Consider the following 24,930-nt stretch of genomic DNA (forward strand, 5'->3'; position numbering starts at 1 on the left):
GCTCGTTTCCCTTGCCATATTGAGGAAATTCTCCCCAATAATTCTCTCCAGTATACCTTCTGCTCCCCTCTCTCTTTCTTCTTCTTCTGGAATCCCAATTATTCTAATGTTGTTTCGTCTTATGGTGTCACTTATCTCTCGAATTCTCCCCTTGTGGTCCAGTAGCTGTTTGTCCCTCTTTTGCTCAGCTTCTTTATTCTCTGTCATTTTGTTTTCTATATTGCTAATTCTTTCTTCTGCCTCATTTATCCTAGCAGTGAGAGCCTCCATTTTTTATTGCACCTCATTAATAGCTTTTTTTTATTTCAACCTGGTTAGATTTTAGTTCTTTTATTTCTCCAGGAAGGGCTTTTATGTCTCCCGAGAGGGTTTCTCTAATATCTTACATGCCTTTTTTGAACCCGGCTAGAACCCTGAGAATTGTCATTCTGAACTCTAGATCTGACATATTACCAATGTCTGTATTGATTAGTTCCCTAGCCTTCGGTACTGCCTCTTGTTCTTTTTTTTTTTTTTTTGTGGTGAATTTTTCTGCCTTGTCATTTTGTCCAGATAAGAGTATATGAAGGAGCAAGTAAAATACTAAAAGTGTGGCAACAACCCCAGGATAATATGCTTTAACGAATCAGAAGAGATCCCAAATCGTGAAGGGGGAGAAAGGGGATAAAAAGAGGTTCAGCTCTTCCGCCGCCATTTTAAATCCAGCTCCATACAACGCTCCGCCGCCGCTGCCGCCGCGACCGGACTGCGCTCCAGCACCCCCCGGCCGACAGCTCCGCCACCATGGAAGACATGAGCGAGTACAGCAACATAGAGGAGTTCGCAGAGGGATCCAAGATCAACGCGAGCAAGAACCAGCAGGATGACGGTAAAATGTTTATTGGAGGCTTGAGCTGGGACACGAGCAAGAAAGATCTGACCGAGTATCTGTCCCGGTTTGGGGAAGTGGTGGACTGTACGATTAAGACGGACCCGGTGACCGGAAGATCGAGAGGATTCGGATTCGTGCTTTTCAAAGACGCGGCTAGTGTGGACAAGGTGTTGGAACTGAAGGAACACAAACTGGATGGCAAATTGATAGACCCCAAAAGGGCCAAAGCTTTAAAAGGGAAAGAACCGCCCAAAAAGGTGTTTGTGGGTGGATTGAGCCCAGATACTTCGGAAGAACAAATTAAAGAATATTTTGGAGCCTTTGGAGAGATTGAAAATATTGAACTTCCCATGGATACAAAAACAAATGAAAGAAGAGGATTTTGTTTTATCACATATACAGATGAAGAGCCAGTAAAGAAATTATTAGAAAGCAGATATCATCAAATCGGTTCTGGGAAGTGTGAAATCAAAGTTGCACAACCCAAAGAGGTATACAGGCAGCAACAGCAGCAACAAAAAGGAGGAAGAGGTGCTGCAGCTGGTGGACGAGGTGGCACTAGGGGTCGTGGACGAGGTCAGGGCCAAAACTGGAACCAAGGATTTAATAACTATTATGATCAAGGATATGGAAATTACAATAGTGCCTATGGTGGTGATCAAAACTATAGTGGCTATGGCGGCTATGATTATACTGGGTATAACTATGGGAACTATGGATATGGACAGGGATATGCAGACTACAGTGGCCAACAGAGCACTTACGGCAAGGCATCTCGAGGGGGTGGCAATCACCAAAACAATTACCAGCCATACTAAAGGAGGACATTGGAGAAAACAGGAGGAAATTGCTAAAGTTAACCCATCTTGCAGGACGACATTGAAGATTGGTCTTCTGTTGATCTAAGATGATTATTTTGTAAAAGACTTTCTAGTGTACAAGACACAACTGTGTCCAACTGTATATAGCCGCCAATTAGTTTTCTTTGTTTTTACTTTGTCTTTTGCTATCTGTGTTATGACTCGATGTGGATTTGTGTTTATACAAATTTTATTTGTATGATTTCATGTTAAACCTCAAATAAATGCTTCCTTATGTGATTGTTTTTCTGCGTCAGGTACTAAATAGCTCTGTAAAAGTGTAATTTAAAATAAGCAATAATTAAGGCACAGTTTATTTTGTAGGGAGTATTGGTCCATAGGGAGAAACTGTGGTCCTTTATGAATAGCCAGCTACAGTGTCCCCCTGTTACCCATTTTTGTTAGATGTATACTATCCGCTAAGGCTTCATTTCCCTGCTAAAAGAGATTTCTACCACACCTTTAATGTTCTTTGTGTATCTGGAGGCCTTGTCATAGGGTTGTCAGTAGTGGAGGTTTTCTAGCAGACCATGAATCTTTCTGGACTGTGTCTTGGTAAAGTGCACCTTTTAGCACAAAGCATGTTGGTAGCTCCTTTCATGAATAGAAAAGATGGTGCTTTGTTTCTGTCTCTGGGAAGCCATTAGAGATCTGCTAAATCAGGATCAGTGTGGTCTGTTAGAGCTTCGGCTGATCATAATACCCTGACTTTGATTTCTTGATTAAAATGTCCAGATGTACCCAGGCAAAAGGCCCTGTTAAACTGTATGTAGAAGCTACAGTTTAAGAGTATCAAAAACAAATTTTAACAAGCATTTTGTCAGGTGGTTAAAATTTGAGCAAATGTGAGACTGAGGTATTTGACGTAGTAGTGGCTGAGGAAATACAGTTGTATTCTGGTATTGTCAAAGCAAGCACCAAACTGAACAAAATGTTTTCTATTGGGGCATTTTTAGGAAGCTATATTGGGTGTTAACTGTTAATGTGGTGTGAGTTCTTAGAAAAAGTCATGGTAGTAGATTTCATCATTTTTAATGCGTTAGTGCATGAGCCGAGTAGTTAAGCATACCCAAATTCAGATATAGGAAGGAGTAATAGGAGAAAGTACACTTTAAGTTTTATGTATGTCAATGCAAGTCTAAGTGACTGAGTCATTAAGACATCTTCCTGGTACATCAAAAAGCAGTTTTAGCCCTAGATTTGGGATAATTTCCTGGGTAAACCCAAGTTTTTGAATTTTAACATTCAGTGTAGTTGGATTTAAGGATTTTAACTTTTGTTTTCTGTGGTTCCACATTAAGTTCTAGGATTGGCATACATATTCAAATGTGTAGTAGTTGACCTCACCTTCAACCAGATGTTAATTTTTTATGCTGATGAACCTGCTTTTTGTTTCATTTGGTGCCTGCAACTTTTCTCTGTTCAATGATGTTTGTACTTGCTGGCTATCAAGTTACAATGCACTTGGCCTCCTTTTGCATCCTGTTTTGCTATTTGACCTTAAACCTAGGCCAAGTACCAATGTTGGGTTATTGCAAGGGACTGTTCATTATATCAACATGCAACGTTAGGGAAGGAGGAAGATTTTGATTTTAAGTTATGTTGTCAAATTCTGTAGGTGCAGTGTCTCGAGGGCAGTGAATCCTGTTCAAATTTATGATTAGGTAAGAAGTTGACATGGAGATTGTCCTTTCCCTGATCAAAAATGAATAAAGGCTTTTTAAACAAAAAAAAAAAAAAAGAAAAAAAGAAAAAGAAAAAAAAAAGAAAGAAAAGAAAAGAATTTAAAAAAGAAAACGAATAAAGAAAAATACAAAAAAGAAAAAATATATATTAGATAAACTTGTAAAAAACATTAAAAAAGAAAAGGGTAAAAGTTAAAAAAATTTTACCAGAAGAAAAGATAAAAAAATGAAAAGGAAAAAAAAAAACTAAATTAACTTCAAGACTTAAAAAATCACAGGGAGTAAGCCATGAGTTCCGAGCTTTGCTTTCTCCTCCTCTGGAATTCTGCTGCTCTTCTTGGTATTGAAACCACACTCCTTGGTAGGTGAACTTGGTCTTGGCTGGATTTCTTGTTGATCATCTGGGGGAGGGGCCTGGTGTAGTGATTCTCAAGTGTCTTTGCCCCAGGCAGAATTGCACCGCCCTTACCTGTGGCTGGGTTGAGTAATCCGCTCGGGTTTGCTTTCCGGAGCTTTTGTTCCCTGAGCGCTTTCCGTAGAGTTCCAAAGGATGGGAATACAAATGGCTGCCTCCTGGTCTCTGGCCCAGAGGAGACGAGAGCTTGGGGCTCCACTCCTCAGTATGCCCTCAGAGAACAGTGCCCAGTTTCTCCCATCTGCCAGACCTCCGGCCGTGCTCTGAGCTCACCGAGCCTGCAACCGGTTCAAGGTAACCCTGAGCTCTGAGCTTACTGTCAGCTCTGTCTCTGTTGCCGGCTTTCCTGTTCCAATACCCGCAAGCCCTGTGACACTCAGACACCCCCTATCCTTCTGTGACCCGGCGGGGTCTGAGGCCACGCTGACCCTGCGTGGGCTTTGCCCCAGTTTAGCCTCTGGAGTGCTGTCCCTCAGAGGAACAGACTTTTAAAAGTCCTGATTTTGTGCTCTGTTGCTCCGCCGCTTGCCCGGAGCCGGCCCCTCCCCCCGGGGTCTATTTTCCCGTCGCTTTGGATTCACTTCTCCGCCAGTCCTACCTTTCAGAAAGTGGTCCTTTTTCTGTTTCCAGAATTGCTCTTCTTCTCTTCGATCTTCCGATGGACTTGCAGGTGTTTGCAATCTTTAGATAAGCTATCTAGCTGATTTCCTGCTAGCTGAAGTAATCTCAGCCCACTACTTCTCCACCATCTTGACTCCTTCTAAATAAAATTGATTTTTAAGGAGTGAGCTTCCACTTAAGGAGTGCCTTTCAAATAAAACTCTGGATGGAAAAGCCTTGGATTACAAATAAATTAAATTGTAACAGTTAATGACAGCATAGTATTACTAAAGTTGTTATTTTTGAACAGGGGATCTAGTTCAATAAAACTTACTTAGAACATCCTCTTAAATAGAAGTAAAATATTATCTTAGAAATACTTGATGTTGCAACATCTAAGAACACTTAGAGAATATGAATCTCAAGTCCTTGCATATCTGGAAATATCTGTGCAGAAATAATAAAAAGCCAATAATTAGAAGTGTAGAGATAAAAATAATATATAGTCGTCAGTTTAGGAAATTCAATAAATGGGACAGCCATTCTCCACTATCAACATCCCCCATCAGAGTGTACATTTATTATAATTGATGAACCTTGAGGTGGTTCAGGACAGGTCCCTCCAGGATGTGCCATTTTCTGTTTGTGTGTGCATTCAAAAAAAGGCTTGCTTTATTTACACAAAAATATTAACAACATTCATCTCTGAATGGTAAAATTATGGATAATGTTATACTGCCTTTTTAAACGTTTTAAAGATTTTGTTAAACATTTTGTTTCCCAGATATCCTACAGTAAGTATGAACAATTATCATATAAGCTATCATCATAGAAACCTATAAATCTTTTACTTTTGAAATATATTTCTTACTAGAAAGTGAGGGTTATTGAATATGTTAGCTATCTAATCCTTTAAATGGAATCCTGGGATTGAGCCCCACATCGGGCTCTCTGCTCGGCAGGGAGCCTGCTTCCTCCTCTCTCTCTGCCTGCCTCTCTGCCTACTTGTGATCTCTGTCTGTCAAGTAAATAAATTAAAAAAAAAAAAGAAATCTGCAGGGAATGTGCTTCTTTTCCCTCTTTCAGTATTATCTTTTGGAGTTGAATACCCTAATTAGTCCTGCATTAGTTGGCCAATCAACAGCATGTGAACCTGAGGCAGCTTCTTTGACTTTTGCTTTTTTGCCCCCCTACTAACCAGCTGGTATGATTCACTAATCAGCTTCCTTGTGTTATTTTTTTTTCCATATTTTTCTATGGCATCACATGGAAACCCAAGCGTTTCTAATTTATATATTTATTTTGGGGAGCTCTGTTAAAGACAGGTGGTGCCATTCAATTTTTTTTTTTTTTAAACTCATACTATCATATCACTTAAAGCTTTTTTAATATTTACAATGAATTGGTGTGTTGCATCAGAGGAGCTAGACAGAGTAAAATAATTGGCAAATGTAAAATTCTTTACAGTGTCTAACATTTACATATTCAACAAATTTTCCCATTTGTCTCCTGATTAAGCTTTTCGAGAGAAAAATGTCCTTTATGCAATTTAATTTATTTTTTAACTCAATAAGTGTTTAAATTCAACAAATAGTATATTGTATGTATAGTTTATATTCTGTTCACTATTTTTCCTTCCTATGTATAGCAGACTAGACATGTGTCATTACTCACAATGTCTACATATGATGGCACACATATATTTATTGTTCATAAAGTAAAACAGTGTGGTTATAGGATAATGAACACTTGTCTTCAAATATCCATGTTACTGCTCCACTTACAGCTGAATGACCATGAATCAATCATTTATTTCCTTGGAATCTCAATTAGCTTAAATACAGAAGTGGAGTCAATGATACAGACATTGATGATCTTTTAGGATTTTTACCATAACAAATATAAAGTATTTTAATAAGTTGAGATTTTAGGGGTAGCTTGGTTGCTCAGTGAGTTAAACCTCTGCCTCCAGCTCAGGTCATGATCTCAGGGTTCTGGGATTGAGCCCTGCATCAGGTTCTCTGCTCAGCGGGAAGCCTGCTTCCCCCTCTCTCTGCCTGTCTACTTGTGATCTATCTCTGTGTCAAACAAATAAATAAAATATTAAAACAGATAAGTTGAGATTTTAAAGTACTATACAAGTATGTTTTATATATTAGCCACTTGCTTATCTCTAGAAATTTCATTTTATGCTGAGGTCTGAGCTCTTTGTAAACATTCTACACAATATTTATAGATGTACAATAAGTGTAAATGATTACATTTTTTATAGGTGAGGGGCTTTAGTAAGAGAAATAAAACAAGAAGAGAAACAACACAATTTTAGTCTCCTTTTCAATCTGATATTTTTATGTAGTAGACCATGTTTTCCTTTTCACCTATTTCTGAAAACGGTAAACATCAATGAAAATGTCTCAATAGGTAATGAAATGGAAAGAAGTTACAGAATGTTTAGCTGTATAGTATTTTTAACCGAATTGTAACTCCATTGAGGTAAACACATTTTTCCCAACTGTGTGCATATCAGTTCAGATTTCCTAAGTGAGAATGCTTAATTTAAAATGTGATCACATAACAGCAGAGTAGTGCAAAGTAGCATGCTGGACCCATAAAATGTGATCAAATATATGATATACTACAGAATCTTGCACCTTTCTCAGATACTAGGGTAGAGATTATATAAAATTAAGAGTTCATTTCTAAAATTTAATCATCAAGCAATTTATATGAACTCATTTTAATTTGGAAGTCTCAAAAACCTAATGTGGTTGAAGAACCAATTAAACAATTTAAAGTATCTATTATCTTAATAACAAAGTAATGAAATAAATCATCTTGTAGTTATTTCTTTGAAACCAAATCCATATAACACAAAGTTGATCAGTAAAGCAACAGACAAGTGAATATCTGTGATTATGGATGTTCCATCCACAATAATTTCTTTTAGATTTAATCTTATTGACAAACCACAATACAATAAATGCTTTGGTTACAAAGTATTTTGGCTTTGTTTTTGAATCATACTGTAATTGCCATAGAAAATAAAAACTTTTTTTTAAAAAAAGCCAGCATTCACTTCAAATGTATTCATGAGCCATAGACCCAGGGCATTGTTTACCTGAGCATATCTCAAAAGATACAAGGCCTTTTCAAATCCAGCCATCTCTATTGTCATTAAATCTGCCTAAAAGATAAGATAATTTTGTTTCAAATTCAGTCTCAAAATATCAAGCCCAACACAATAATCTCAAACATTACCTCTGCATTACCTCTAATTCAATATGCAGAAAACACTTCCCCTCTAACATTTCAAAGTAATAAATCAGCACCATCTGTCCCTAAGCTCTACTTCTTATCTCCTCCTTACACTGTGCTCAAGGGCATTTGTCATGTTTCTTCCATTAGTGGATGCCATAAAGATGTGTTGTTCTGACACCTGTATATCAGCCAAAGTTGCACTCTAGGAATATGAAAACACCGTAACATATTGTCATGAATACCAGTCCCCATCCTTTTTTTTTTTTTTTTTAATTGAAGAGCTCTTCAGTTTTCTGGAGAAAACTGGTTCTACATAAATTTATCATTATTGTTTGCATTTTGTATAAGAAAACCCAATGTCATTTACATTACGGCTTGATCTTAGAATAATTTATAACATAAGATAGTGAGAGTGAGAATGGAAAAATACAGTCCTGTCTTCAAATATGGCAATATCTTAAATTGTAATTAATTTGAAATCTTCTGGACATAGGCTATATCTATATCTATCTATATATTCCAAAGACAGATATATAGATAGATAGATGATAGATAGGTAGATATATCCTAGATTATTTACATTAGATATACAGATATATAAATATACATACAAATAGATAAATAGATATACATATAGATATATCCTAGATTATTTACATTACCTAGATACCTATCCTAGACACACACACACACACACACACACATATATATATATATATATATATATATATATACATGATCCTGCAGAGTAGTTTTGTACCTCATAGATAAAAAAAGTGTTATGGTATACAGATTTGACAATTGTGATTTCACTAATGACAAATGACTTTGAAAATCCCTGCTATTTGGTAATTTTTATTTTATTATTGCATTCAATAACACTGCTCTGGAGAATGGAGTTATCTTAGCATGCAGCCTTATGTTTTTCTAGTCATTATTTTGTGAGCTGTAACATTTCAGAGGTGAGGCAAAACTTATTCCTAAGAAAATGCTTCCTCCCAAAATGTAATGCAATTGAAGAATAAGCAAACGGGGCTAAAAGTAATAGTATACATGATTTTCAGGACTCCTGAACATCTATTAAGAGCCTTCCTATTCTAGATAGGAAAAATCAGAATGGTTTTATGGAAGAAGCAGATGCAAATAGGGATCATCTAATAGTTAAGAAGCTTTACTTGTTATTCCATATTTAATCCTCTTAAAAGTTTTGTTTTATAGGAGGAAATGGTCTCAGAGAAGAATAGTTGAGAAACTTTTCTGAGTCTCATATTCTCCATCTAAAAAAAGAGGTTAGATGCCTCAAGGACACCTAATAGTTATGGGAGTCTATGATTCTTAGTTATTCCCACCTTATCTTGTTTCAGGATCTGCCACCCCTCAGATTCCATATTGCTATAGAGATTATCAGTGCATGCACATGCATGCACGTGCGTGTGTGTGTGTGTGTGTGTGTAAAAGTGGTGATTGAATTAGGAAGAGGAAGAATATAATGAGACCCCTGAATTTTGCTTCTTGTCCTCTTCTAACTTTTTTCCACAACTTTTGCCTCAGGTTTTCCCAACACTAGGTTTACTACCTGGAATACTGGTTCCCCAGTACCTAAATCCTGCCAATGCACTTGTTGCCTTGTCCATGCTTCTACCTGTCTAGTAGTTTCATCTCAACTTTTCCTAGTTCAGCATCTTTAACTACAGTCTGATTCTCAACTTTCAGTGAGTACTCAAAGCACACATTTTTCTGATCTTCATATTGATTGGTGTATATTTGAGTATGTTAAAACAAGACCCCTTCTTGGGTGCCTGGGTGGCTCAGTTGGTTAAGCCTCTGCCTTCAGCTTAGGTCATGATCCCAAGGTCCTGGGGATTGAGTCCCGTATCTCATCAGGCTCTCTGCTCAGTGGGGCGTCTGCTTCTCCTTCTTCTTCTGTCCTTCCCCTCTGATTGTACCCTCTCTCTCAGCTCTCTGTCTCAAAATAACTAGATAAAATCTAAAAAACAAAACAAAACAAAAAAAACCCCGAAAACAAACAAACAAAAAACCCCAAAAGAACAGAACACCCTTTTTAATGTCAGCGCTTCTTTATCTCCTTTATCACATTATTCCAAAAGATCTAGTCTTTAGGAGTGATTCTGTTTGAGTTGTTGGGACTTCAGAGACCTCTGAACCCTTTCTGTAATGCTTGATAGAGCTTCACATTAGACAAAAACAAAACAAAAACAGACAAGCAAACAAACAAACAAAAAAACAAGTAACACAAAGGAGAAGAAAGTGTACAATACCGATACATTAAAAAAAATGAAGCAAAACAAAAAGGGGCAACTGTGTGGCTCAGTCATTCAAGTGTCCTGGATTCAAACCCCTCATGATGAAACCCTTCCCTGATGAGCAGGGAGCCTGCTTCTCTCTCTCCCTCTGCAGCTCCCCCTACTTGTGCTAGCTCTATAAATAAATTAAATCTTTAAAAACAAACAGAAAACCAAATATTTTTCTTCTCTATCTATAAGATACTTTCAAAACTAAGATAAAGTTATCATTAGGTTAGATCTTTTTTCTTAATTAGATTACAAGTGGAATAGCATAGAAGGATGAGTTAATTTGAAACAAACCATTGTACTTTCACAGTCTGATGTAAAATGAAGAGTTTACATTTAAAGGATAAAATTAAAAATTTGTCAAAAACTTACAGAACTATATGAGATTTATATTGTAGGTTAGTTAATGTGACTATTTAGCTTTATATAACCATCCATAGTGCTTATTTGATGTGAGGATAAATTTTGATTGAGGTATGATAATTTTTAAGAAAATTAATTACATAGACAAAAGGTATGTTAATCAAAATAATAACATCATTAAGTTTCACCTAGGATCATCACCTTTACTAGTGAATACATTCTTTTTTTTTTTTTTAAGATTTTATTTACTTATTTGACAGACAGAGATCACAAGTAGGCAGAGAGGCAGGCAGAGAGAGAGAGAAAGAGGGAAGCAGGCTTCCTGCGGAGCAGAGAGCCCGATGCGGGGCTCGATCCCAGGACCCTGAGATCATGACCCGAGCCGAAGGCAGCAGCCCAAACCACTGAGCCACCCAGGTGCCCCACTAGTGAATACATTCTTCTGGAAAATAAACAACAAAACTTTTTATGAGAATTGTGTACAAAACTACAAAACACAAGATGTTTTAAATACTACAGGCTTTTTTTTTTCCTTTAGTGGTTTACATAACCATTTTGTCTTATTATTCTTATTAGTGTAAACCCCTGAAGCAAAGTGGCATGTATTATTAAAAATGACTACCAGAAATCCTGGGAGACAACATCCTCCTTGCAATTTCTGTATCACTCTTTTTTAACTAACAGTGACAGTAGCATTTATCTTTTCCTGGTTTGTCAGAAAGCAAGCATCATTATCCATAATGCTTTTATTAAATATTATTAAAAATATTTTTGTCATATTTGATATATTTTGTGCTATCAGTGAGGAAAACATATTTTCTTTTAGATCAAAGAGTATTTATAATAATCTATAAAAACAAGCAAAATCAATTCTGTAATGTGAGAACATATTTTCCATCATATTGCATTATATTCCAACTTTAATAATTCATCAGAATTATAACACATAAATTATATTTTAAGTTTGAGTAGATGTCTTAGAAACATACACACATGCACGCACACATCTTCTGACTTATTTTTAAAAATAAGTTGTGTCTTAGAATATACAGTATGTGGGTTTAGGCAATTGCCCAGATCAAACTTGTGAAAAGTATTGCTTTTTAATGAAAATGTAAGGATGGGAGTACCATGACATTTCCACTACCTTTTCTATAACCAAATAAAGTGAAGTGTGTTTGCTTCCAAAAGTACTTTTAGTCTTGTGATATTGTCAAAAAGAAGGCATATACTCAAACAGAATACAAATCTTGACGTTTTTGTATTCCATTTTCTCTAAATAGGCTTCTTTTTGAATAAGATCGCATTCAAACGCTGTCTTTCAAAACAGTTCTATTTCTCTTTGAAGTGAGAGTTTTGTTTCTACATTTGCATTTGTAAAAGTATTATAGAAGGAAAAGATGACACCCCAAACAGTGATGCAACACTTACTATCTTGGAAATTTAAAAGCAAGCCTAATACTCTATAATTAATATACTTCCAAACTTTCATTCAAATATTGTTCAAAGTAGTTTTCTAATAAACAGATCCTTTGCAATCTCACAGCCAAGAATAAGAATAAAATAATCCTTTGAATCTTGTAAACAGAATTAAAGAAAAGGAAAAACACTTTTATAAAATTATTTTTCTGAAAGTAACTGATCAAATTGGCCTGACCTTTTCTTTATAATGACAAAGGGCATAGCATTCCTCGGATTCATTCAATTTTATAGTTCTGGAGCCATGCTTACCTTTAAATTTCCCTAGCCAGATGTTTTAAAATGGCAATCATTTTCTTACATAAATTTATTCTCTGCTCCAAGATCAAATAGAGAAAGCTTATTCCTAAAATGGAGAAGAGTTTTTGCAATAACAGTATCACAATGGGAAGACTGACATATTTGACTACAAAAACATTTATACAATATTTGAAAAGAAAAAAAAAAGACTACCAAAGAAAACCAGTTTGGGAAAATACCAGAGGTAGACCTCTGTGCATTGATTTATCTTTTTTCTTAAAATTTTAACTTAAATTTTAAATTTAAATTTAAATTTTATTTTAATTTAAAATTTAATTTAAAATTAAAATAAATTTTTAAAGTAAATTTAAAATTAAAATAAATTTTAATTAAATTAAAATTAATTTTTAATTAATTTAAAATTAAAATAAATTTTTAAATTAAATTTTAAATTTTAACATATAGTGTAATATTGGTTTCAGCAGTGGAATTTAGGGATTCATCACTTACATTTAACACCTAGTGCTCATGATAACAAGTGCTCTCCTTAATACCCACCATCCATTTAGCCCATCCCCCACCAACCTCCTTCCATCAACCCTGTTCTTTATCAGTAAGACTTTCTTAGGGGCTTCCTCTCTCTCCCTCTCTGTATCTCCCTCTGCGTTTCTCTCTCTCTGTGTGTTTATCTCTCTCTCTCTCTCCACACAGCAAAAAGGCAGCTGTCAGGGTCCTTGTGTGGCTCAGTCCTTTAAGACTCTGACTTCAACTCGCGTCATGGTCTTCGGGTCCTGTGATCTAGCTCCAAGTAAGACTTCATGCTTAGCAGGGAGTCTTCTTCTTCCTCTCCTTCTGCCTCTGCCCCTTCTTCTCCTGCACCAGTTGTGTTTACTCTCTTTCTCTCACTATACCAAATAAATAAGTACAATCTTAAAAAGAAGAAGAAGAAGAAGAAGAAGAAGAAGAGTTTCTTATGATTTGCTTCCCTCTTTCTGTTCATCTGTTTTGTTCGTTTTATTTATTTATTTATTTATTTATTGGTGAATCTTTATAAAATCTATTTTTACACATGTATATTTCAAGAGAAAAATTAAGAATGCTTTAAGGGCTTTGCAAGGAAACAAAAAATATGAGTAGAGATGAGAAGTCTATTAACATTATTACAATCCTTTTCCTTAATTGTTGGGTGTACCAACTGGGTGGAGTCCAGTAGGATGGGCAGTGAAAGAATTGACCCAAGACAGAGCAAAGGGGATTAAAGTTTATTGAATACACTGCAAGGGAGCAGTGTACAGTGCAGCAAAGGAGAGACTATCTGCCACAAGGCAGTGGTTTGGAGCTATAGTTACACGGTGGAGTTTAGAAGTATACACCAAATTCCCATTTTTGGTAAGTAATACACCAAGTTCCCTTTTTTGGTAAACATGCCCACTTGTAAGTAGCCTATTGGTCACCTAGGCATATGACTATTTTCAAGGGGATCCCTTAATGAGCCTGTTTGCTTTCAGCCTAGTGGTCACTATGAGTCATTTTATCTTTCTCAGGTTTCCATTTTCAAGCTTATTGTCTAAAAGTGGTCTCTACATTAATGTTTCCTTAATGATTGCCCATGAAGGAGTTCAGATTATGTCACCAAAAAATATGCCACTTTTAAATATTGATAAATTTCAGTTAAACAGACATAGGAAGCAGCAGAGGCAGGAAGGGCACTCTGACTTCCTTTTTATTTCTAAAAGCAGATGCATTATGCTATGAAAGATGTGCTCCCTGTATTAGTAGGAAAGCAACATTTTTATCACCAAGGATGAGCAGTTGAGAACAAAAGAATTCTATACAAATAGATGTTATGGAAATAATTTGTAGCTTCCTTTAGCCTCCCTATATACTTTTCCACATTGCCTCTCTTTTGTCAGCATACTATAAAAGCATATAGATTTCAACATTTCTATGAGTCTTCATTCTTTCTGAGGGCTTCCAAGTGAATAAGACAATATAAATATATATATATTTTTGTTGTTGTTGTTGATTGGTCTAATATTAGTTTAATTCTCAAACCCTGCTAAAAAACTCTGAGTGGAGGTAAAAGTTTATTTCCACTATACCTGTATAAGAATATAAACAAAACACAAACTAATGGATTATTAAATTAAATAATGCCAAAGCATGTTAGGGAAAAATATCTGTGAAAAATAAGCTGTTCTTAATTTTTTTTAGTTTTCCCATATAGTGGCACTATTTACACTCCTGGTGATAGTGCAAGCCAGGACTCTTGAAAAGTGGATTTTTTAGAACTGGAAAGCAAGTATAGGTAATTCCTTATCTGCCCTAACAAAAATGTTATTTAGAAAGTTCAGTCTCATCTTGATGGATAGCATTCACTATTTTGCCTTTTACTAACTCCTTGAGCAGCTCTGTGGCTTTGTGTGAGTTTATACCCTCATAAAATCTGGTAACTTCTCAGATATTTTATTTTATTTATTTATTTTTTAAGATTTTATTTATTTATTTGACAGAGAGAAATCACAAGTAGATGGAGAGGCAGGCAGAGAGAGAGAGAGGGAAGCAGGCTCCCTGCTGAGCAGAGAGTCCGATGCGGGACTCGATCCCAGGACCCTGAGATCAGGACCTGAGCAGAAGGCAGCGGCTTAACCCACTGAGCCACCCAGGCGCCCACTTCTCAGATATTTTAATTAGTGCAGTGCTTGTGAGATACTTGGAAAGTTGTGAAAGCTACTTTCTATTCAGAACTCATAATAATTGGCATCTTTGTGCTTTAAGAGAGTAAAATAGTTGATTGTAGCAAAAATCCTCTTAAACTGTAATACTGTCTACCTGAAGTAGAGGTTAGCACAGTATGGTCCACTAGCCAAAGCTAGCCTACCAGGAGTTCTTGTAAATAAAATTTTTTTGGAACACAGTCACACTAAATTGTGTACATATTGTCTATTGCTGCTTTCACACTATAGCAGAGTGGAGTAGTTGCAACAGACAGTATGACCTGCAAACTCTTGCAATTATTCATGTGTCAAGATTTGCATTGCGAAGTATTCATTTTATAACAGTTGGGCCTCTATATGCTGCTTACTATAAATAGATTCATATTCACTTTCCTTAATCTAAATCTTCTCATTAAAACCTGAGAATTTATGAAAATCTGTTATCTTTATTCTGACCTTTGTGTTAAAAATCTCAGTGTATAAAGAATCTCACTCATTCATTCACTCCATGCTTATTTAGCAATTATTGTATCGTGTTAGATGCTCTTCCAATAGTTGTGAAAATCTCAGACACATCCCTTGATTTTATGAAGCTTACCTAAAAGTTCTGTGACTTCCTTCTCATGGCCAGCTTTCCTGCAGTGTCTCCCAATATTTCCCTCCCCACTCCGTTGTGGGTCAGACTAGATTATTCACTAACCTCCAAAGACAATGTCATACTATTGTTTCTATCTGGAATACATATCTGTTTCATTCCTAGTTGTCAAAACCCTACCACGGTTTTCATTCTAAAATGAAGGCTGAGCTTATTTTGCAGTTTTCCTTCCAACCTTCACATTTCAAGAAGTGATATACAATAGATATAAACAATAAAGCTACTTTTATGCTTAAAAACAATAAGGGTTGACTAGTAGATGTGAGAAAAACTTGAAAGAGGAGGACGTTCAATAGATGATCAACCTGAAGAAAGAAAATATGCCCAAAATAGGTATGAGGGACTATTCTACTGTAAAACATGAACTAAACACTGAGAATTACCGATCCTTGTAGAAAAGGAATACCAGAAGTAAGAAGAAACTCAAAGGCAGCCAACAACAAGGACAATTGGAGTATCATAGAATGGGAAACTGGTCCATTTTGCCACTGCAAGTTATATGCCACCTGACATTTGGGGTAAGTAGTAGCTATTTCAATGTCAACATTGATTTTTTTATTTTTTATTTTTGTAATTTAATTTTTTTCAGTGTTCCAAGATTCATTGTTTATGCACAACACCCAGTGCTCCATGCAATACATGCCCTCCTTAATTCCCACCACCAGGTGCTCCCAAATTCCAAAGTCCTTCCCCCCAAAAACCCTCAGTTCATTTCTCAGAGTCCATAGTCTCTCATGGTTCATCTCCCTCTCTGGTTTCCCCCAACTCACTTCTCCTCTCTAACTCCCAGTGTTCTCTGTGTTATTCCTTATGCTCCACAAATCAGTTGAACCTATGATAATTGACTCTCTCTGCTTGACTTATTTCACTCAGCATAATCTCCACCAGTTCAGTCCATGTTGACAAAAAGTTAATATTCCATTGTATATATGGACCATATCTTCTTTATTCATTCATCTGTTGAAAGGCATCTTGGCTCTCTCCACAGTTCAGCAATGGCGGCCATTGCTGCTATGTTGAAAAAGAAAATCAAAACTGGGACATCATGTTGCCTCATTTCAAGCTTTACTGCAGAGCTGTGATTACCAAAATGGAATGGTACTGGCACAAAAACAGACACATAAACCAGTGTAACAGAGTAGAGAACCCAGATATGGACCTGCAACTCTATGGTGAACTAATATTTGACAAAGTAGGAAAAAAATATCCAGTAGAGAAATACAGTCTCTTCCATAAATGGTGCTGGGAATATTGGACAGCTATATATAGAATAATGAAATTTGAACATTCTCTTACACCATACACAAAGACAAACTTGAAATGGATGATAGATCTTAATGTGAGGCAGGAACCTATCATCATCCCAGAGAACACAGGCAGTAACCTCTTCAACACTGGCCACAGCAACTTCTTTCAAGACATGTCTTCAAAGGCAAAGGAAACAAAAGTGAAAATGAACTTTTGGAACTTCATCAAGATCAAAAGCTTCTGCACAGCAAAAGAAAGAGTCAACAAAACAAAGAGGCAACCCACAGAATGGGAGAAGATATTCGCAAATGATGCTACAGACAAAGGGCTGATATCCAAGATCTATAAAGAACTCCTCAAACTCTACTCACACAAAATAGATAATTATGTCACAAAATGGGCAGAAGACATGAACAGACACTTCTCCAAAGAAGATATACAAATGGCTAACAGACACATGAAAAAATGTTCATCATCATTAGCCATCAGGGAGATTCAAATCCAATCCACATTGAGATACCACCTTACACCAGTCAGAATTTCGAAAATTAACAAGACAGTAAAATAGAATTATTGGAAACATTGTGGAGAAAGGAGCACCCTCTTACCTGTTGGTGAGAATGCAAATTGGTGCAGACACTTTGTAAGACAGTGTGGAGATTCCTTAAGGAATTATAAATAGAACTACCCTATGACCCTGCAATTACACTACTGGGTATTACCCCCAAAGATACAGATGTAGTGAAAATTAGGGCCATCTGTACCCCAAAGTTCATAGCAACAATGGCCACAGTCTCCATACTGTGAAAAGACCCATGATGCCCTTCAACAGATGAATGGATAAAGAAGATATAGTCCATATATACAATAGAGTATTATGCCTTCATCAGAAAGGATGACTACCCAATATTCTATCAACATGGATGGGACTAGCAGAGATTATGCTAAGTGAAATAAATCAAACAGAGCGAGTCAATTATCATATGGTTTCACATACTTGTGGAGCATAAGGAATAAGATGGAGGACATTGGGAGAAGGAAAGGAAAAGTGAATTGGGGAATTGGAGGGTGAGATGAAGCATGGGAGACTGTGAACTCTGAGAAACAAACTGAGAGTTTTGGAGGGGAGGAGGTTGGGTTTAGGTGAGCCTAGTCATGGGCATTGTGGTGGGGACATATTACCTGGAACACTGGGTGTGGGGCCTAAACAATGAATCTTGGAACACTGAAAATGTAAAATAAAATAAAAAAAAAGAAACAAATAAAAATTGTTGAAATGGAACACTGTTGATGATTTTTAAAATGTTAAATTAAAAACTGGAACTGAAATTTGACAGTTTAAAAAGGAACGGTCAGGGTACCTAGGTGGCTCATTTAGTTAAGCATCTGCCTTCACAACTGGTTATGATTCCAGGGTCTTAGGATGGAGTCCAGCATCGGGCTTTTTGCTTAGTGGGGAGTCTGCTTCTCCCCCTCCTGTGTCCCTTTCTCCCACCCCCACTCAGGCTCTTGCTCTTTCTCTCAAATAAATAAATAAAATATTTTAAAATTAAAAAAAATAATAAAGAGGGGGGAGAGGAGAAGAAGCAGAAGGAAAGGAGGTATACAAATATATGCTACATTTCTGGTTTTTGTTGAAGGACAGAAAATAAATACTACTGAATATTTTAGAAAATATAAGTTTAATGTTTGCATCTGAAATTTAAGGATAACCACTAGTAGAATATATGCAGAGAGAGACAAACTCAAACAAATACAAACACACATATATTTCAAGAAAAAAAATTAAAGGGGAAAACATGAATTAAGAAATATAAATGCATGGATATTAGAAAAGACAAAAGTATATATTAGCAATAGAACCAAATATATGAAAGTTCATATATATAAATATAATCAGATTAAGCTCCCTGAGATTTGCTAAAATAACCAATTTAAGTGTTATGTATATGAGATACAAGAAGTGTGAGAATAAGAGATAAAATGTGTACTGGAAAAATACTAATGAAGACATTCAAGTGTGACATTATTAATGTCATTAATTCAAAGCAAAAAGTATCAAAAGGGTACAGAGAGAATATTTCATATTGAAAGAATGGCCCATGGGGAGGAGTCAAGATGGCGGAGAAGTAGCAGGCTGAGACTACTTCAGCTAGCAGGAGATCAGCTAGATAGCTTATCTAAAGATTGCAAACACCTGCAAATCCATCGGCAGATTGAAAAGAAGAACAGCAATTCTGGAAACAGAAAAACAACCACTTTCTGAAAGGTAGGACTGGCGGAGAAGTGAATCCAAAGCGACGGGAAGATAGACCCTGGGGGGAGGGGCCGGCTCCCGGCAAGCGGCAGAGCAACGAAGCACAAAATCAGGACTTTTAAAAGTCTGTTCCGCTGAGGGACATCGCTCCAGAGGCTAAACTGCGGCAAAGCCCATGCGGGATCAGCATGGCCTCAGGTCCCGCAGGGTCAGAGAAGTATCGGGGGTGTCTGAGTGTCACAGAGCTTGCAGGTATTGGAAAGGGAAAGCCGGCTACAGAGACAGAGCCGAGAGTAAGCTCGCAGCTCAGGGTTACCTTGAAACAGTCGCAGGCTTGGTGAGCTTGGAGCACGGCCAGAGATCATGCAAACAGGAGTTACTGGGTGCTGTTCTCTGAGGGCACACTGAGAAGTGCGGCCCCGGGCTCTTGGCTCCTCTGGGCCAGAGACCAGAAGGCTGCCATTTGTATTCCCATCCTTCGGAACTCTACGCAAAGCGCTCAGGGAACAAAAGCTCCGGAAAGCAAACCCGAGCGGATTACTCAGCCTGGCCCCTAGTAAGGGCGGTGCAATTCCGCCTGGGGCAAAGACACTTGAGAATCACTACACCACGCCCCTCCCCCAGAAGATCAACAAGAAATCCAGCCAAGACGAAGTTCACCTACCAAGGAGAGCGGTTTCAATAACAAGGAGAGCAGCAGAATTCCAGAGGAGGAGAAAGCAAAGCACAGAACTCATGGCTTTCTCCTTGTGATTTTTTTAGTCTTGCAGTTAATTTAATTTTTTTTTCTTTTTCATTTTTTTAAATCCTCTTCTGCTAAAATTTTTTTTAACTTCCACCCTTTTCTGTATTAACGTTTTTTAAATAGTATATCTAATATATATATATATTTTTCTTTTTTATATTTTTCTTTATTCATTTTTTTTTTAATTCCTTTCTTTTATTTTTTTTTCTCTCTTTTTGAACCTCTTTTTATCCCCTTTCTCCCCCCTCACGATTTGGGATCTCTTCTTATTTGGTTAAAGCATATTTTCCTGGCGTTGTTGCCACCCTTTTAGTATTTTACTTGCTCCTTCATATACTCTTATCTGGACAAAATGACAAGGCAGAAAAATTCACCACAAAAAAAAAAAAAAAAAGAACAAGAGGCAGTACTGAAGGCTAGGGAACTAATCAATACAGACATTGGTAATATGTCAGATCTAGAGTTCAGAATGACAATTCTCAAGGTTCTAGCTGGGCCGGAAAAGGTATGGAAGATAATAGAGAAACCCTCTCGGGAGATATAAAAGCCCATTCTGGAAAAATAAGAGAACTAAAATCTAACCAAGTTGAAATAAAAAAAGCTATTAATGAGGTGCAATCAAAAAGGGAGTCTCTCACTGCTAGGATAAATGAGGCAGAAGAAAGAATTAGTGATATAGAAGCCCAAATGACAGAGAATAAAGAAGCTGAGCAAAAGAGGGACAAACAGCTACTGGTCCATGAGGGGAGAATTCGAGAGATAAGTGACACCATAAGATGAAACAACATTAGAATAATTGGGATTCCAGAAGAAGAAGAAAGAGAGAGGGGAGCAGAAGGTATACTGGAGAGAATTATTGGGGAGAATTTCCCCAATATGGCAAGAAGAACGAGCATCAAAATTCAAGAGGTTCAGAGAATGCCCCTCAAAATCAATAAGAATAGGCCCATACCCCGTCACCTAATAGTAAAATTTACAAGTCTTAGTGACAAAGAGAAAATCCTGAAAGCAGCCAGGGAAAAGAAGTCTGTAACATACAATGGTAAAAATATTAGATTGGCAGCTGACTTATCCACAGAGACCTGGCAGGCCAGAAAGAGCTGGCATGATATTTTCAGAGCACTAAACGAGAAAAACATGCAGCCAAGAATACTATATCCAGCTAGGCTATCATTGAAAATAGAAGGAGAGATTAAAAGCTTCCAGGACAAACAAAAACTGAAAGAATTTGCAAACACCAAACCAACTCTACAGGAAATATTGAAAGGGGTCCTCTAAGCAAAGAGAGAGCCTACAAGTGGTAGATCAGAAAGGAACAGAGACCATATACAGTAACAGTCACCTTACAGGCAATACAATGGCACTAAATTCATATCTCTCAATAGTTACCCTGAATGTTAATGGGCTAAATGCCCCAATCAAAAGACACAGGGTATCAGAATGGATAAAAAAACAAAACCCATCTATATGTTGCCTCCAAGAAACTAATTTTAAGCCCGAAGAGACCTCCAGATTCAAAGTGAGGGGGTGGAAAAGAATTTACCATGCTAATGGACATCAGAAGAAAGCAGGAGTGGCAATCCTTATATCAGATCAATTAGATTTTAAGCCAAAGACTCTAATAAGAGATGAGGAAGGACACTATATCATACTCAAAGGGTCTGTCCAACAGGAAGATCTATCAATTTTAATATCTATGCCCCCAATGTGGGAGCAGCCAACGATATAAACCAATAAATAACAAAATCAAAGAAACACATCAACAATAATATAATAATAGAGGGGGGCTTTAACACTCCCTTCACTGAAATGGACAGATCATTCAAGCAAAAGATCAGCAAGGAAATAAAGGCCTTAAATGACACACTAGACCTGATGGACATCACTGATATATTCAGAACATTTCATCCGAAAGCAACAGATTACACATTCTTCTCTAGTGCACATGGAACATTCTCCAGAATAGATCACATCCTCGGTCCTAATTCAGGACTCAACCGGTATCAAAAGATTGGGATCATTCCCTGCATATTTTCAGACCACAATTCTCTGAAGCTAGAACTCAACCACAAGAGGAAGTTTGGAAAGAATCCAAATACATGGAGTTAAACAGCATCCTTCTAAAGAATGAATGGATTAACCGGGAAATTAAAGAAGAATTGAAAAAAATCATGGAAACAAATGATAATGAAAATACAACAGTTCAAAATCTGTGGGACACAACAAAGGCAGTCATGAGAGGAAAATATATAGTGGTACAAGCCATTCTCAAGAAACAAGAAAGGATGGGGTGCCGGGTGGCTCAGTGGGTTAAAGGCTCTGCCTTCAGCACAGGTCATGATCTTGGGGTCCTGGGATCGAGCCCCACATCAGGCTCTCTGCTCAGCAGGGAGCCCGCTTCCCTTCCTCTCTCTCTGCCTGCCTCTCTACCTACTGGTGATCTCTGTCAAATAAATAAATAAATTAAAGAAAAAAAAAAAGAAACAAGAAAGGTTGCAGGTACACAACCTAACCCTACACCTAAAGGAGCCGGAGAAAGAACAAGAAAGAAACCCTAACCCCAGTAGGAGAAGAGAAATCATAAAGATCAGAGCAGAAATCAATGAAATAGAAACCAAAAAAACAATAGAGCAAATCAACGAAACTAGGAGCTGGTTCTTTGAAAGAATTAATAAAATTGAGAACCCCCTGGCCAGACTTATCAAACAGAAAAGAGAAAGGACCCAAATAAATAAAATCATGAATGAAAGAAGAGAGATCACAACTAACACCAAAGAAATACAAACTGTTATAAGAACATACTATGAGCAACTCTACGCCAACAAATTTGACAATCTGGAAGAAATGGATGCATTCCTAGAAATATATAAACTACCACAACTGAACCAGCAAGAAATAGAAAGCCTGAACAGACCCATAAACAGTAAGGAGATTGATACACTCATTAAAAATCTCCAAACAAACAAAAGCCCAGGGCCAGACGGCTTCCCGGGGGAATTCTACCAAACATTTAAAGAAGAACTAATTCCTATTCTCCTGAAACTGTTCCAAAAAATAGAAATGGAAGGAAAACTTCCAAACTCATGTTATGAGGCCAGCATCACCTTGATCCCAAAACCAGACAAGGAGCCCATCAAAAAAGAGAGCTATAGACTAATATACTTGATGAACACAGATGCAAAATTTCTCACCAAAATACTAGCTAATAGAATTCAACAGTACATTAAAAGGATTATTCACCACGACCAAGTAGGAATACTTCCAGGGCTGCAAGGTTGGTTCAACATCCGCAAATCAATCAATGTGATACAACACATCAATAAAAGAAAGAACAAGAACCATAGGATACTCTCAATAGATGCTGAAAAAGCATTTGACAAATTACAGCATCCCTTCCTGATCAAAACTCTTCAAAGTGTAGGGATGGGGGCACATACCTCAATATTATCAAAGCCATTTATGAAAAACCCACTGCAAATATTCTCAATGGAGAAAAACTGAAAGCTTTTCCACTAATGTCAGGAACACAGCAGGGATGTCCATTATCACCACTGCTATTCAACATAGTACTAGAAGTCCTAGCCTCAGCAATCAGACAACAAAAGGAAATTAAAGGCATCCAAATTGGCAAAGAAGAAGTCACTCTATCACTCTTCATAGATGATATGATACTATATGTGGAAAACCCAAAAGACTCCACTCCAAAACTGCTAGAACTTGTACAGGAATTCAGTACAGTGTCAGGATATAAAATCAATGCACAGAAATCAGTTGCATTTCTCTACACCAACAACAAGACAGAAGAAAGAGAAATTAAGGAGTCAATCCCATTTACAATTGCATCCAAAACCATAAGACACCTAGGAATAAACCTAACCAAAGAGGCTACGAATATATACTCAGAATAGTATAAAGTACTCATGAAAGAAATTGAGGAAGACACAAAGAAATGGAAAAATGTTCCATGCTCCTGGATTGGAAGAATAAATATTGTGAAAATGTCCATGCTACCTAAAGCAATCTACACATTTAATGCAATTCCTATCAAAGTGCCATCCATCTTTTTCAAAGAAATGGAACAAATAATCCTAAAATTTATATGGCACCAGAAAAGACCTCGAATAGCCAAAAGGATATTGAAAAAGAAGCCAACGTTGGTGGCATCACAATTCCGGACTTCAGGCTCTATTACAAAGCTGTCATCATCAAGACAGCATGGTACTGGCACAAAAACAGACACATAGATCAATGGAACAGAATAGAGAGCCCAGAAATAGCCCCTCAACTCTATTGTCAACTAATCTTCAACAAAGCAGGAAAGAATGTCCAATGGAAAAAAGACAGCCTCTTCAATAAATGGTGTTGGGAAAATTGGACAGCCATATGTAGAAAAATGAAATTGGACCATTTCCTTACACCACACACAAAAATAGACTCAAAATGGATGAAGGACCTCAATGTGAGAAAGGAATCCTTCCAAATCCTTGAGGAGAACACAGGCAGCAACCTCTTCGACCTCAGCTGCAGCAATATCTTCCTAGGAACATCGTCAAAGGCAAGGGAAGCAAGGGCAAAAATGAACTATTGGGATTTCATCAAGATAAAAGCTTTTGCACAGCAAAGGAAACAGTTAACAAAATCAAAATACAACTGACAGAATGGGAGAAGATATTTGCAAACGACATATTAGATAAAGGACTAGTGTCCAAAATCCATAAAGAACTTAGCAAACTCAACACCCAGAGAACAAATAATCCAATCATGAAATGGGCAGAGGACATGAACAGACATTTCTGCAAAGAAGACATCCAGATGACCAACAGACACATGAAAAAGTGCTCCATGTCACTCGGCATCAGGGAAATACAAATCAAAACCACAATGAGATATCACCTCACACCAGTGAGAATGACTAAAATCAACAAGTCAGGAAATGACAGATGCTGGCGAGGATGCGGAGAAAGGGGAACCCTCCTACACTGTTGGTGGGAGTGCAAGCTGGTGCAACCACTCTGGAAAACAGCATGGAGGTTCCTCAAAATATTAAAAATAGAACTGCCCTATGACCCAGCAATTGCACTATTGGGTATTTACCCTAAAGATACAAACGTAGTGATCCGAAGGGGCACGTGCAACCAAATGTTTATAGCAGCAATGTCCCCAATAGCCAAACTATGGAAAGAACCTAGATGTCCATCAACAGATGAATGGATCAAGAAGATGTG

At 37.1% G+C, this 24,930-nt stretch overlaps 1 protein-coding gene across 1 annotated transcript; it reads left to right on the forward strand.

The window, feature by feature from the left end:
• Window positions 1–753: 753 nt before the first annotated feature.
• LOC116582904 (heterogeneous nuclear ribonucleoprotein D-like) lies at window positions 754–1,976 on the forward strand. Its single transcript, XM_032330745.1, has one exon. The coding sequence runs from the start codon at window positions 784–786 to the stop codon at window positions 1,687–1,689; it is 906 nt and encodes a 301-aa protein (XP_032186636.1). The 5' UTR covers window positions 754–783; the 3' UTR covers window positions 1,690–1,976.
• Window positions 1,977–24,930: the final 22,954 nt, after the last annotated feature.

This window comes from Mustela erminea, chromosome X, assembly GCF_009829155.1.
Source record: "Mustela erminea isolate mMusErm1 chromosome X, mMusErm1.Pri, whole genome shotgun sequence".
NCBI lineage: Eukaryota > Metazoa > Chordata > Mammalia > Carnivora > Mustelidae > Mustela > Mustela erminea.

What these genes read in the sequence shown, in the direction of transcription:
- LOC116582904 (XM_032330745.1), top strand. Translation starts at nt 784, where the DNA reads ATGGAAGACATGAGCGAGTACAGCAACATAGAGGAGTTCGCAGAGGGA.